Source organism: Parus major, chromosome 12 (assembly GCF_001522545.3).
Source record: "Parus major isolate Abel chromosome 12, Parus_major1.1, whole genome shotgun sequence".
In the NCBI taxonomy this organism is placed as follows: domain Eukaryota; kingdom Metazoa; phylum Chordata; class Aves; order Passeriformes; family Paridae; genus Parus; species Parus major.
Window position 1 is genome coordinate 8,520,497 of NC_031781.1, and position 15,178 is coordinate 8,535,674.

General features: G+C 52.5%; 1 protein-coding gene across 2 annotated transcripts; it reads left to right on the top strand.

Moving 5' to 3' along the window:
* The first annotated feature begins 16 nt into the window (after positions 1 to 16).
* Positions 17 to 14,870, top strand: ABHD6 (abhydrolase domain containing 6, acylglycerol lipase). Of its 2 annotated transcripts, none has more exons than XM_015641394.2 (10): positions 17 to 122; positions 3,475 to 3,544; positions 5,208 to 5,355; positions 8,538 to 8,694; positions 9,094 to 9,207; positions 9,410 to 9,542; positions 10,784 to 10,941; positions 11,732 to 11,786; positions 12,219 to 12,319; positions 13,029 to 14,870. In XM_015641394.2, exons 3-10 carry the CDS (start codon positions 5,237 to 5,239, stop codon positions 13,203 to 13,205), a joined length of 1,014 nt encoding a protein of 337 aa, XP_015496880.1. In that variant the 5' UTR covers positions 17 to 122; positions 3,475 to 3,544; positions 5,208 to 5,236; the 3' UTR covers positions 13,206 to 14,870. The 2 variants fall into 2 exon arrangements, with proteins under 2 accessions (XP_015496880.1, XP_015496882.1); XM_015641396.3 differs by lacking the exon at positions 17 to 122 and adding an exon at positions 3,044 to 3,335.
* Positions 14,871 to 15,178: the final 308 nt, after the last annotated feature.

Genomic DNA, 15,178 nt, shown 5'->3' on the forward strand with positions numbered 1-15,178 from the left:
CCGCATCCCCGCCTCTCGCTGCGCCCCGCGGAGCCGCACCGGCGCGGGGGAGGGCGCACGGAGCCGCCGCGTTCCGCCGCCCGGCGGTGCCATCACGGCCCGGCACGGCTCGGATCGGCACGGTGAGAGGCGGGGGGACGGCATGCGGGGCTGACGGTGGCAATGACAGGAGCGGGGGGGGGAAGTGAGCGGGGGGGGGCCGTTCCGGAGTCCGGGTGTTCCCCAGTCCCAACTGTGGTGTTGCTGCGGGTCGGCAGAAGATCGCGAGCAAAGACGAAATCCAAGAAAAACATTAAAATATATATTCAAGTATTTAATTAATATGTTTTTAATTTCCCCCCTCCCCCAACAATTAATAATTTGGTGGCGAGGAGGTTGGAACAAGATGATCTTTAAGGTCCCTTCCAAAGCAGTCCGTTTTATGACTCTAAAGGATTCTGTGAGGATTCTGTGGGCTCAGCTGCTGCTGTTCGGAGGATGCTGTCATTTTGCCGGAGGAGGATGCTTTGGGGGGGGTGGGCAGCGGAGGGGCTGTGTGCTGAGCGAAGGGGCCAGGATGTGGCCCCTGGATACCCCCAGCTCATCCTTGCCGAACTCTTTCCTACCCCCTCCCCAGGAGACGGCTGAGTCCGAGCGCTCTCGTGACATCAGATGTGCCGTGCATGCTCTGCTGCGTGCGTGTGCGGCAGGATGAGGATGGCGACGGGGTCCGGAAGGAGGATGGGCACATTATGAATTTCTAAACCAGCAGCTGACTGGCAGCACAGCCTGCTCGGGTCATGGTTTTCATCCACCCTGTCCCCAGGCTGGCTGGCAGTGATGCTGATACCCTGCATATTCCCAGCCTGGGGTACAGCAGCAGGGTCAGGGACCAGCCCAGGCTCTGTGGCTCGTCTTGGAGCCGTGTTGCACAGATACAAATTGCTCAGATGGACGTTTTGTGAAACGCTGCTGAAGAAATAATGATTGCATTTCTGCCATCTATAAATAAATGAAGGTGAAAGGGCACATTTCCTACTCTCAGCTCACCAGAGGCCAGATTAACATTGAGAGCTGGCTGACTGACAGACAGAGATCTTTCAGATATTAAATTACAACTTCACTGTGATTAACACCTAAAGGATCCCACAGCAAACTACCCCACTGGGGAATCACAACAGTTGTTATGTCATCGTTATTAGTCAATTTTATTTTTCTGGCTACAGATGATCCAAGGGTGAGGGAGTTTCCAAGGGAAAGGGTTCACTTTCATGTTTTGGGTTTTTCTTATTACATGGTTAGTGGTGTGAGTCAGGGCTTCTGGAGGGCCCACCTCAGTCTCCAAGGTCCCTCAAAGCCCCTATTTCTACAGTGGTATCTTAAAACTGGTTGATCCTTTTTCCTTTTCAGATCTTTAAAAGAAAAAAATTAACACATGCCTAAATGTGCTGCTTAGCTTTTGGCTATTCAGTGATCAGGGAGACATGGACTGTGCTGGGTGCAGGTGGGCTGAGCAAAACCCCGGGTGCAATAGCAGCTGTGCAAGCCAGTCCCAGTGAGCACGGTCCAAGACAGCCTTTGTGCCTGAATGTTGGCAGTGACAGCACACATGTGATTCCTGTTTTGTGAAAACCCTGCCTGGCCTTCCTCAGCACTGCCCAGCACATCAGCTGCCAGTTTCCTCTTCCAAGCCAAGGCCCTTCTGCCTTGGGATGGATTTTGTGCTGCTACTGCCTCTCTTGTGGGGCTTGGAAAAAATTAAAGATACACCTGAGCTACATTCTTGGGTCTTCCCCAGCCTCCCTGGAAAGACACACTGAGCTTGAAAGAGGAAAAATACCTTTGTCTCATGGCCTTGGGAGTGCCCCCAACATGCTGTCCTCTGTAGTGACCACACAGACCCCTTCCACCTGTTGGTCCCTCTCTTTGCAGATGTTGAGACCCTTACTCGAATCTGACACAGGAGAGGAAGTAGCAAACAAATGGAGAAGTGGAGCCTCCCCTTAGCATCCCTCCTGGGACCATCCCATTACCTGGAGTGCCTGGTTTTGGGGATCCTCCCAGCTGGGATGCAGGCTGTGGTGGTTAGTGCTTGTTGCCAGTACAGGAACCAATGTTCCTGGTTTGGCATGCCATGTCCTGCCATGCGTGCAGTGTGCTCAGTGTTATCACCGCCATGGTCACACATCATTTATCAGAGCTGCCCAACTGATGTTTGCAAGTTAATTTATGAAGTGTGTGGAGATCATTCTGAGAAGCAGTGGCAACACTTGGGGCCACTTGCTGTGACACTTGGTCACAGGGCACCTCAGAATGATGGATGAACTGTGGTATGAAGGCTTATGGCTGTTATCAGAGGGCTTGTTTTTTGGTTTGTTTTTTTTAAACCCACAGCAGCCTAAAAAGCTATTCTCTAGCCAGTAGCAAAGGTCTGTGCTGCGGCCTGGGGTGATGGTGCCTGGTCTCAGGGCAGCAGGGAGGGTTATCATCCCCCAATGGGCAAAGCACTTCAGGGCAATGCCACTGTGGGTGCTCCCACGAGGCTTTGGAGAGCCAGTGTCCCCGCATCACTGATGGGTACAGGGTGGCTTTATCGGGCAGGGGCTGCTCGGCACTGTGGTGATGGTGGCCACCCCTGACTGCATAGCTCAGCCTGCTGACATTTTCCTCCATCGGAGTTAGCCGTGGAGATCAGTGACGATGCTCTGCCCACGCAGGAGGTTCGGAAGCGCCGTGGGGCTCCCCGAGCATCCTGCCCGCCCCTCCAGGCGCCCGTGGCCAGCGGGGCCCTGAGCGGGGCTGGCCGAAATGGGATGGGGACAGCGGCCCCCGGCTGCCCCCGGACCTGGCAAGGGGAGCTCTCAGGGATTTTCTGGCCTGAAGCAGCCCCCAGAACTCGTGCCGCGTGGCCCCGATGCTCCTATTGATCGTCCCCCGTGAATTTCACAGCCGAAATCTGGCGGCGAGCTGGGGCCAGCGTTTGCTGCCTCCCGAGCGATTTCCCGCGGCTGCGCTCTGCTCCAGCCTGTCTCACACAGGGAGGGCTCGGGGGGTGCGGTGGGGGCGCACGGACAGCGCTTGGAAAAGTACCTCTAAGACAAAGAGGAAGGGGATGAGAAGCAGCTTAGCTGGCTTTGTTCTAATAGCAGTAATCACCTGAAGGACGAGCATGAGCCCGCGGCGCTGGGTCCGCGCAGCCCTGCCCGGGGCTGCTGGGCTCGGCGCTCCCCGCCGCGGCTCTCGCTTCTTCCCCGATGGCAGCTTGCACTTTGCTCCTGCTTGGAACAAGTGCACTCAGCGGGCTTTATTGTACGGAAGGCCATATTTACATCAGCTGGGGAGAGGCTGGTCAGAAGGTGACTATGAGACGTCTTGAAGGGAAGCTGGTGCTTTAAATACCCCAAACTCACCGGGCCGCCGAGCCCGAAGGGAGGAGTGAAAGCAGGACTGCGATTTTGACCTTGTTTTTTTTATTTTTTTTTCCTCTTCTGACAGTGTTTTCAGACCCTGCCGCTGCCCACAGCGAGCAGGACTTGTGCCGAGAGGAGGAGGGGAACTGTGCAAGGTAAGCCGGGCTTTTTAAAGGCTTTCTCCTCGTTTAGCTTTCTAAAAGCGGTGTGGAGGTGGAGGCTGAGGTGTTGACCCCGTGCCAGGGAGCGCAGGGGCTTCCACCGTCCCACGCTTTTTGCTTCCTGCAGCCTTCTCTCGTTACGGGTCACCAGCGGGAACAATGGCGATTTCCCGTGCTTAATTTCTGCCCTGTTCTAGTGACATAGCAAAAGGCAGCGAGTGCTCTGGGGTCGGCTCCCTCGCAGCCCTGCTCGCATGGATAAGGTTTATCGGTTGCATAAAGCGTTTATCTATGAACAAGCCATGCCGAGATCAAGGATCTTTCTAAAAAATGTTAATTAAATGAATAACGACGTGTTGTTCAGGCTTGAAGACGGAAATGAGGTTTGGCTTTGTTAAGGAGGTGCCTGATGGAAATATTTACAGTATTCCTCAAATTTCACTTATTCCTATTTTCCCTGGGGGAAGAGGGCAAATCTGGCTGATGCTTCAGAGGTTCTGGTATCGGTTTCTCTGGTTGAGTGTGATGTGGGGGTCCAGTGTGTTCCCATGTGATGGTGTCTGGGGGCGGGAGGCTGTGACCGTGGTGATTGTGTTCCTGTTTCATGGCATCACATACACACACACACACACACACACACACACACACTCCACTGGGAGTCTTGCAGGAAGCTGGAAAAAAATCTGATTGTCCTGACACGGAGAAGTGTGGGGGTGGTGATGGGGGGAGTGAGTGGCTGGTGGGAGAACAGACATTGGGAATATTTTGTTTTACAAATGTGGGACAAAAGTGCTAGTGCCGAGGAAAGGGGGAGCCGTGAGTTGGTTTGCAGGGGGAATTAGAGGAGATGTGTGTGTGACAGCATTTAATCTCTTAATGAGAAAAATATATCCCAGCTGCCTGTGGTAGGAAGAGTTCAGGGTCAAACATGACATTTTCCAAGAGCTTGCCCTTGCTCCCACTGTCCTCCACCTGCTGCCCCTGAGACTTGTCTGAAAGATGCTGAGGAGCAGAGATGGGGACCTGGTATCCACACCAAGTGCAAAATGTGGGGCAGAAGTGAGGATGTGGGGGTGGGGATAAATTTGTTTCTGATAAGGGCTGGACACCAAAGAGAGCCCTGCCAAGTTGTTTCCTTCTGTTCCAGAGTCCATTAATAGGCTCTGCTTCCTTGATTAGTTGGTGCCTGTGCAGAGCGGTAATGAGAGCTGGGCTCAACCCATCAGTTCTAGGTCAGTGGTTGTGTGCTGGGGATTTGGGATTAGGCAGGGGGAGAGAAGGGAGACAGAGCTGGACACCTGGCTCCAAAAAGAAGCATGGTGCCTGCCTGCACCCCTCAGGGGGCTGTACTTCCTGTGTCTGCAAAGTGCCCCAAGGACCATGTTGTGCCCTGTCATCTCGGACATGTTCTGTGCCTGTTAGGAGGCTCATTGCTCATTTGAGATGTGCTCTCCTGAGAGGATAACATTGCAGTAATTAGATCCATTAAGGAGCCAGAAGAAACGGGTGGGTTTTAAAACTGAGACTTTGCTGTTCTCCTGAGTGATATCTGCCTCTTGCAGAGCTGCTTTCCTCCTCATCTGGCAGCACAGTTCTCATTTAGCAAGGACTTGTCATGATTTCTGGTGGTTAACCTCAGAACTTTCCCTAAATGCAGGCAGGTGAGGCTGAATAGTGAAGAGCAACATGGACCTGGATGTGCTGAACATGTTTGTCATTGCCGGCGGCACCCTGGCTATCCCCATCCTGGCCTTCGTGGCCTCGTTCCTCCTCTGGCCCTCGGCGCTTATCCGCATCTACTACTGGTGAGTGCATGAGCCTGGGAATCTGTGCCCAGCAGGGCCCCACAGGTCACAGGGGTGTGAACAGAGCTGGGTGTTCTGCCCCTGACAGCAGTAACAGCAGGTGACTGAGGTCCTCCAGGGCCATGCCAGCTGTGTGCAGCTTTAAACATGTCTGGGAGAAGAAAATGGCATTTTCCTATTGCATTTTTGCTGCTGAGGCCTATGTCTGTCAGGCCTCTTACTGTGCCATGGGGCAGTTGGCCAGGCTGCCACTGCAGTGCCAGATTGCAAGATCTCTCCAAACCTCTTTGGGTTGCTTTCCCCAAGGACAGGACAGACTGGGAAAAGCACTGCTGTTGCAGTCTGTCCACCAGCCTGGCAGCCGTGGCAGTCTGGTGATCTCCACCTCATCAGTGTGGCCGTGGTGTGGGTGTCCCTGGGCTCACATGCTCCATCCCAGCTGACAGCCTGCTCAGCAGCCAGGGACCTTTCCCTCATTAGTGATTATGCATGAAGCTTTTCTCATCCTCTCTTTTTCTTCTGGAATGGAGCATCAGAGAAGATGGAGGGATGCTTTTCCTTATCCCCTTGAATCTTGTCCTTTCTGATACCAGGAGGGAAGCTCTACATCCTTCAGTCCTCCTTTGTCCCTGGAAATTAGTGATAAACCCACTGGCAGCTTTCCTCTCTGGGTTTGTTGCAAGGAAAAGCTGGAATAACTCCCCTCAGAAGTCGGGGCAGGGTCTCATCCCCCAGTGTGGAGCAGGCAGCAGCAGACAGACAGCATGAGCAGAGCAGGCAGTGTGTCAGGCTGCCCTCACGTGCTGCTGGCAGGTGTTGGCTCCTACAGTGCAGCTTAGGGATGTTTCCAAATCCACCTCCTGTGAGAGGAAGCTGTTTGTCCACCACAGCACTGAGGTGCAGCAGTGGGATGAAGCCTGTTTCTAAAGGCACTTTAATTGGCATCCTTTTATTCACAGCATCTGAGAGAGGAGGGAGCATGGGATGAAAACCCAGTCTGCAAAGGAGAGCAGGCAGTGTCACAGCCTTCTGCTGCCCCATGGATGTCTGGGTGGTACTGGGTTTGGCAGTCAAAGTGGTTTATTTCTTTGGATATATGAGTGGCTGGTGGAAACCAGGGAGGACCCTGATGGACTGAGATTCTGAGGAGGATCCCTGGAAAGCACTGCTGAGTGTGTGTGGTCAGGGTGAAGCCTTCAGCAGGCACAGGTAGGGGTGGCAGGACAGGAGGTGCAGGGTGTGATGCCAGGAGCTGAGAAGAGCCAGGCTGAGTAGAAGGTAGAGGATTTCCTGCTGCCTTTGTTCTGTTGGGGTTGCAGATAAGGAGCTGAGTGAAAATGCACTGTGGGCAGGTTGGTCTGTGTTTGGGTGAGGGAGGGAGCATGTGAGCAGGGGTCAGAAGGACTGTCTTCCTTTGAAGGGTGTAGTCCCCCCATCTCTCTCTCTCCTCCAGCATTTCTGGCAGTATGGGTTTCTTACAGGAGTAATTGTAATTCGCTGTGTGTCATAGGCACCTCTTTTGTTAGGGACAGTGGATGAGAAGCGTGGGTTTGCCCTTACTCTTCCTTTTCTATTGGCTTCTTTCCAAGTTGGATTTTTTTGAGGAGTGAAATTATTGTGTTTCCCCATCAGCAGAGACAGGAGAGGTGCAGGCAGCATGCCATGCTCCCCTCCTCTTTCAGCCCATGCAGCTCCAGCTTTGCAGCACTGTTCCTGAGAGGTGCTGGGGCAAGCTTCTCCCTTCTTCCATAATTCCCTGGCCCCTCCTTCTCCTCACTGCCAGTCTGTGTGTCCTCAGTTGGCGCAGTCAAGGGTTATGCTGGGCCCCCTCAGCCACGGCCTCACTGCTTTCCCTGCCACTAATGCGCCTTCCTGCCTGGCAGGATATCCAGGGCTGCCCCGCTGACCCCAGCCCTGGGACCGCTCTGCCTGTGCTGCGGCAGGGGTTAATCAGTTTAGCTGCTGCCACTAAGTGAGTTAACACCTTGTGAGGGATCAGTTCAGCTTTGCACAGATTATTTTGCCTTCTTCTGAATTGATCCATTAGGATCAGTTGCTAAAAATGTTATCATCTTGCCCATCGGTAGTTCACACCAGTGCCTTTGAGGCAAGGACTCTTAAGACACTTATTAGGGAGAAATTCACCTCTCCTTGTAGGACCAGCACAGAGCTGAGATGCTGCTTAAGTCCTACTAACTCCCTCGAAAAAGGGATTATGCTAAAAGAGGATTTCACTATGCATAAGCTTTGAGTGGGCAGAGAGGTAGGACAGTCCAGAAGTGTTGGTGACCTTGCTCTTGTGTCTTAAATAAACTCTGATACGGCATATAAAAGTATTTACCAGTGTCTTGGCCACCAGGAGTAGCCCAGTAGTTGTCCTGACAAGGGTTATATCTGAGCACAGAGGAAACACAGACAAAGGGACCGTGTTCTCTGCCTTGGGCTGCACGTACACATCATGTGTCCAAAGTGTCACCGATAATCTCTGCCCAGGTCCTTCTGGCTGGCAGTTTTGCTGCATCCTCTGAGCAGCCTGCAAGCATATGCTGGCAGGAGCTGTCTGCCTCTGCTTTTAGAGGAACAGCCTTGGGGTTAGCCTGCTATCTTCTGGGGTGCTAAACCCAGTGTAAGGATGATCCACTCCAGTCCTTTGTGTGTGTATAAATACATTTTCAAAGGCTGTCTAGTTTGTGCTTGTCTGTGGGGTGATGTACTCCCATTGATGCAGGACTGTGTCCAAATAACTCTGTGGCAGATCCACCTTATCCACCTGGGAGAACTGTTTCCCTTGGCCTGCCCATCCTGTATAGTGCCTTGCCACATGTGCTGCCCCTGTCTCTTGAGTCTCTGTCCTCACACCAGCCTTTGGGCATTTTCTCTTTTACCATTGTTATTTTGGCCTATTTCCATTGCTAAATGAGGGTATTTTTTCTAAGTTCTTAACAGACAGAATGTCTCCACAAGCCACCTGCAGTGCAGCCAGCTACCAGTACTGCACCTGTCCAGGGACCAGATGCACAGGGGTAATTCCAGTAGTCCCATTATGGCACCAGTGAGAGCCCAACAGAACTGGCCTTAGTAAGCCAACAAATCTGTGGCTGCCTTCAGACTTGTCATCTGGCTTATTTCGTGACTGGGCCCTGGTCTTGTCTTTCTCACTGGTGTTTTCTCCTTGTTTCCAGGTACTGGCGCCGAGCCTTGGGCATGCAGGTTAGATATGCAAACTACGATGACTATCAGTTTTGTTATTCCTATAGAGGAAGACCTGGATACCGACCATCCATCCTGATGTTACATGGCTTCTCAGCTCACAAAGACATGTGGCTCTCCATAGTCAAGGTGGGATTCCATTTCTATCATGTTGCTCCTTACTGAGAATTGATGGTCCTGGGCTTGGGGGCAGTGTGGGGAGACCAATGGTTGCATGCATGGGATGGGATGACTGCTGGAACACACTAGGAACACGCTGCTTAGCTCCATGCCCGTGGCTTGTTGCATCCCTTCACCCCTATAACATGCCGAGCTGCAGGGGAAGAGCAGTACACACCTGCTGCCTCCATGGGAAGCAAGTCTTGGCCATGCTCTCTCACCATGTCATCCTTGGTACATGAGCTAACTTATTCTGGTGCACAAGCAGCCAGGGCTGCCAGGAGGAGAGTGACACCACCCCACTCCCACCCATCCTGGGCTTTGCAGCAGTTTCCCTGCACTGTAACCACCCCTGGTTTGTTTCTTCAGTTCCTGCCAAAGAACCTGCACTTGGTATGTGTGGACATGCCTGGGCACGAGGGCACGACCCGCTCGGACTTGGATGATTACTCCATTAGTGGGCAAGCTAAGAGAATACACCAGGTAAAGCTCCAGCATCACATCACCTCTGCAGGGGACGTGAAGGATGCTAAGCCCCGTGAGTCTGCCTTGTGTGGCCTCACTCCCTCCCTTCCCAGGCAGCCAGAGCCACCAGCCTCAAGCTTTTGAGTTGAATTTCTCTAATGACCTGACCTCGTGCTGTTGTTTCCTCTCTCCTAACAATGCTCCTTCTGCTCCCTGCCAGTTCGTGGAGTGCATCAAGCTGAACAGAAAGCCCTTTCATCTGGTTGGCACTTCCATGGGGGGAAATGTTGCTGGTGTCTATGCTGCTCAGTACCCAGAAGATATTTGCAGCCTGACCCTCATCTGTCCTGCAGGTGGGCAATGTGAGACAGAGAGAGGGCAAGCAGAAGCCAGTGCAAAAGTCCAGGGCAGTTCTGAAGGCAGCATAGATGTATAGTGCAATGCATTTAGAAATAATTTGTATTTGCAGTCCAGAAATCTCTAGCAAGGCACAAGAGGAAATCACAGCTTTGAGCTGACTACCCTTCTCCAGGGGTTTGACATTTGCCCCACTGTCTTTGGTTAGAGTCAGGACCAGGGCAAATGGGACAAGTTCTGCTCTGGAGGAAAATGCCTTTTCCCTTGGGATGGCAGGCATTTTACAAGGCATGTCTGCAGCCTCTCAGTTCAGGAGAGGGAATTAAGACTGCAACAGGAATGGCCTCCCCATTCTGGCCTCCTGAAAGCCCTGGTGTGCTGAAGGCCTGGGGTGTTGGGAGCTGGAGAGCTCTGATCTCCCACCTTTGGGTGCCTTGAGTGAGAAGAGCACTTCAGGGCTGGATACAGGTCAGCAGGGTGTCCCCTCTATCTCCTCCATCCCCAGCATCCCCTGGACAGGGGGCTCAGGGAAGCCTGGGCATGACAGGCTGCAGGAGGCATAGCAGGCAGGGAGCTTCTCTGCCAGGGAGGCTTTGCTGCATCCCAGTTGTCATAGCAGCTCCTTTCCCCTCCCACACAAGGAAAGCAGCTTCCAAATAAGCACTAAGGAATGAAACAAAGCAAATGTTACCTAGCTACCAGGCTCTGGGGGCGTTGGGTTCCCACTTCCCTCTGGGAGAGGTGGTGACTGCCTCTCTGGCTGTTTCTGGATGTGAAACCTCTGCATGGAGGCTGCAGAAAGGTTCAAGATTAAATTTCTGGGGAATTTTTCCTCAGCGGTACATGCAGATGGGGCTGCTGAAATTTTCTGTCCAACCCTGTGCAGTGGCAGCCTGGGCACTAGTGTTTGCATCTGAGGACTGCATAAAAATAAGCACTGTAGCTTTTGCTGAAGTAGTCATGCACGTCTGCACCTTGTGCCGTGCCAGCCTGCGGGGCTGGTGGTGCCAAACCCTGGAGCAGGAGGGAGGCTGGGTATCTCTGGTTGCATATTGAAGTAGCTGTATGTACAGATGTTTTCTTCCCCTCTTTTTATAAATTTTTTTAAAGAGTGAGCAGGCAGGAAGCCAGAGGCAAGGAGGAGGGAGGATCAGTACAAGGATGTTTTCTTGTTTGAGCTGTTTGGGGGAGATCTCATCTGGGTTTCAGCTTGTTCACTCCTTCTCATTCCACCCAGGCCTGCCCAGTACCACTGACAGCAAGTTCATTAAGCAGCTCCGGGAGCTGCAGGAGTCCAAACGCATTGACAGGATCCCTTTAATCCCCTCCACGCCCGAGGAGATGGCAGACATGCTGAAGCTTTGCTCCTACGTTCGTTTCAAGGTGCCACAGCAGGTGAGAAGCCGATGCTGGCTGTGGCAGCTGGGAAAGGGAAGCTTGGAGGTGGTGAGCAGGTTTGCTTTTCCCTGAGCCTACATGGTGGAAACTCCCAGTTCTGGGAGTAGAGCTGGAGCTGCCAGCCCTGCCATCGCCCAGGTGAGACACACCCAGCCCCACTCCCAGCATTTTTCCAGCACTTTCCCTTCAAGCCCTCTTTTCCAAGCTCCCTCTGGCAGTCCCTGCTGGAATTCCTCCTCCTATTAAGTTTTTGGCAGCAGACTTGGATGTAGAAGGGTTTTTTAGTAAATATGGCTGGCAGGAAGCATTAAATAACTAAGGCAGCTGTTGTCTGATGTGGAGGGGGATTGTTCTCTGCTTTTTAAGTAAAAGTGATGGAAATGTTAATTGCGTCATTGTGAAGCGAGAGGAACTTGGTGAGGGGCTGGCTATTAAACTAGTTTTCCTTAGGAAGTCTGCAGTAAGTAGATTGGAGAGTAAGAAAAAAAAATGTAAGGTAATGCCAAGACCTTTTGTGTTTTTGGCAAAAAAGAAGAGTGCAGTCATGGCTGAGGTGGCTGCTGGCCAGGGGCAAAAATCAAGTCTACATCATAAAAGACAATATTACTTGTTGCTGAAATATATGTTGCTTAAGCATGGTTTCAACAGACCCAGGTGCTCAGGAAGAAGCTCATGCTGGGGCCAGACTTGCTGGGGAGACAAGGGCTGCTCTTGAGTGCTCTTGGGCATGCTCAGCCCTGTGTAGGGCATGGGTCCCCTCCAGCAGCTCTCTCTGCTCTCCCTGCAGATCCTCCAGGGCCTTGTTGACGTTCGCATCCCACACAATGAATTTTACCGGAAATGTAAGTGCGTGGTGGCAGCCTCCTCACTTGGCTTTCCAGCAGGTTCCCCGGGGCGTGGGGACCTGCTGTTGCCAGTCCCCGTGTCCCCAGCTCATGGGTGGGCCCCAGCAGCCCCGTGCTGTCTTGCTGAGGGTGGGAGGGGGCAATGTCATTAACAGATTTGGGGACACACCTTGGTCACTGGTGTGCACTGCCACCCCCACTAGTGACAGTGTTGCTGCTTCACCCTGGCCCTTCCATCTGGGTTAACAAGTACCTATGAGGAGATGGTTTGGCTGAGGGCCCCTCTGCAGCTGGGCTTGCTGGCAGCCCATCATCTCTGCATGTGTTTCCCAGGGAGGGGATACTGGCAGGACTGGCCCACAGAGCCCCCTTTGAGAAGGGAAGGCAAAACATCTCCCTGTAGGACTGACTCTCCTCTTGCTCCACTAGTGTTTTTAGAAATCGTGGATGAAAAGTCCAGGCACTCTCTGCACGAGCACATGAGCAAGATCAAAGCACCGACACAGGTCATCTGGGGAAAGCAGGACCAGGTAGGCAGCCCCTGCACATCCACCACAGACCTGTCTCCCTCTCTGCCCTGCCTGCCCACGGGGCACAGTGGGGCTGTGCTGCTGAGCTGTGCACTGCTCTGCAGGGAGCTGGCACCTGTGGCCCCGGCCCCAGTGCACTTAGGCACACGTCCTCAGCAGGATGGTGGGCAGAAAGCTGACAGCCAGCTTTCCAGAGGGAGGAGAGGATAGTGCCAGGGCTGGGGAGTGCGAGGGGGCAGGCGGGGGGGTAGGTGCCAGCACTGAAGCAGGCAAGGGCTGGGAAGAACAATAAAGTGTCAGCAAAGAGAGTTGTCCTGGCAACAAGGAAGAGATGTGCCATTTGTGGGCAGGCTTTGAGGCAAAATCTTAGGGTTTGTTTCAGAGGCAGGAGTGAGAGGGAAGATGTGGGAGGAAGCAAACTGCAGGCATGCAGAGCACTCTATAACTGCAAAGATGCAAGTGTTTGCTTGCAGTGATACCACTGCATTGAGACAGCAGCCAAAAAGCATACAAGAGAGTTCCCAGCTGCATGCTGAGACTGGCACCATGCAGCCTCCCTGCCCTGCCCCCAGGCAGGATGCTGGCATCACAACGACTGTGTCTGCATCCCTGCTCCACATCTCAGTTGGACCCCAACAGGGTTTCTGCAGTGTCCAGCAAACCCCATCTCTGACTGTGGCAGTGACTGTTTTTTTCCCCTGCCATCCAGGTCCTGGATGTTTCTGGTGCCACTGCTTTAGCAAACGCTATTCCAGACTGCCACGTGTACATCCTGGAGAACTGTGGGCACTCGGTGGTGGTGGAGCGGCCCCGCAAGACAGCCAACCTCATCCTGGAGTTCCTGGCGCTGCTGCATGGCATAGATAACAACAAGAAGCAGGCATGAGCGTGGCAGGGAGCCAAGTGCCCATGCCAGGTTAAATTGTAAAGTACTGCAGCTTTGATACGTTCTCAGGGATCTTGTACGAATCGGGGTCAATGTGCCAAAGTCCCTGAGGAAGGCAGAATCACTGATACCTAAACCTATAGCACCACTGGCACAGCAACCTGGGGTCATTGAGCAACCTCCATAGATGCAGGAACAGAAGCAGAGTATCTCCCTTTCCTACTTAGACGTAAGGTAGAAATGAGCTGAAATCACCCAGTGCTCATCACACAGCCACCCATCTTACCTGGGTTACCAGCACGTAGTTGTTCATGACATTAACATAAACTATATATGAAATGTAGGAAGGAGAGAGCATCCTGGACTGAGACTTACAATATTTTTACTACTTAGAGTCCATCGTGTTGCATGCTGCTGTGCTGTAAGAGAACCCCCAAGTGCTCCAGGCGTCTGCTTGAGTGCTTTGTGTAGCTCCTTATCTCATGATTTATGCAGAAAACAACAGAAAACTTCATGTGTGGAAGTCATGTGTGGAAGTCCAATGACTGTATGTGCAAAAATGTTTACACTCCGAGTGGGTTTTTCTAAATCTCTGAATAGCTCCTGTGTATTTGTAATGCCTTAACGTTGCCCAGGGTGTGGTGTCTGTGCACAGCCCACCTTGCCCAGGGTTGGTTCTACCTGAGGGTGAACACAGCCAGTGAGGACGGGGTGCAGGCAGCAGCTTTACCGGGGCAGTGGGAACCGCGCAGGGCGACTGGCCCCTGAGCCCGAGTCAGCAATAAGCCCATGGCCAGGGTGTGATTCAGCCACCTCGGGTGAACTCTTGTCTCAGCTCCTCTATCACATCGTGCTGCTGAACACCTGGATGTAAATAACGATTTTCTTAATGAATTCTGTGAATTCTGCAAAAGCCAATGCCACCGGATCAGGCGTGAGGGGTGGGAGGGGGCCGTGCGTGTGACCAGCACAGGAACGGTGAGGAGGGGTCAGCTGGCCCGCGAGGTGCTGGGCGGTGGTGGGGAAAGGTACCGTGTGCTTCTGCATCCTCTCCATGATTACAACTCCTGACAGAGAGAAACTGCAGGTAGAAACAGGCAATACAGGCAAGCTGCACTTTACAGCCTGCAAGGTGATGTTCAGGTGCATCCTGCACCTCTCCAGGCGTGGTCCCTCACTGCCTGTCCCAGGGACAGAGCGCTGGTCCTGGTCTCAGGCAGGACCAGCGTGTGCTGGAGGGCAAGGCAGTGTGTGGTGCCCTCAAAGGCAAAGCAGCAGGTGGCTGTCACCCCTCAGTCACCCCCAGCCCTCCTCAGGGGGTGACAGTGGGTGCTGTTAGTGTCCTCCCCCCCCGATCTGGGAGCACAGGCTTGCGGTGCTGACAGCTTCCTGAGGTACCCGGATCTGTACATACATCTGAAACTCCCCGTCAGCTTCTTGGCTCTTTTTAAGAGAAGAAACATTGTTCTTTTAGAAAAATAGAAATTTGCTGTTACTTGCTTGGTTATTGTTTCTACTACAGGAATTGATTTAAAAAACAAAATTGCTGATAGTTTTATGTGGTAAAAGCCAGAAAAACTTGTTCGGTATCTATATGGTTTCTCATGCCACAGATTGCTGTATGCAAAGGATTTATATGGCTATTAAAATCTAGTGATTTAAGGAGTCCATGGTGCAATGACTATTTTTCCCTTTGAAGAAGAAGGTGGCTGTGGTGTGGGATGATACAGGGGTATTGCTCTGCTGCTTCTCCCCACATTTCTGGGGGATGCACGTTTTGGCTCAAGGAATATTTCATAATGGAAGGAGAGATGTTGAAGACCCCGAAGGCTCAAGTCTCATTTCTTCAATGACAACACACATTTCCCTTTTTTGAATTTTATTAGGAGGAGGTGGCATCAAACACTGAAGAAGGAAAATAAAACTTCAAGGGGCAAGGGAATTAGGTTTTGAGCACCAAGATTCCTCTTAAA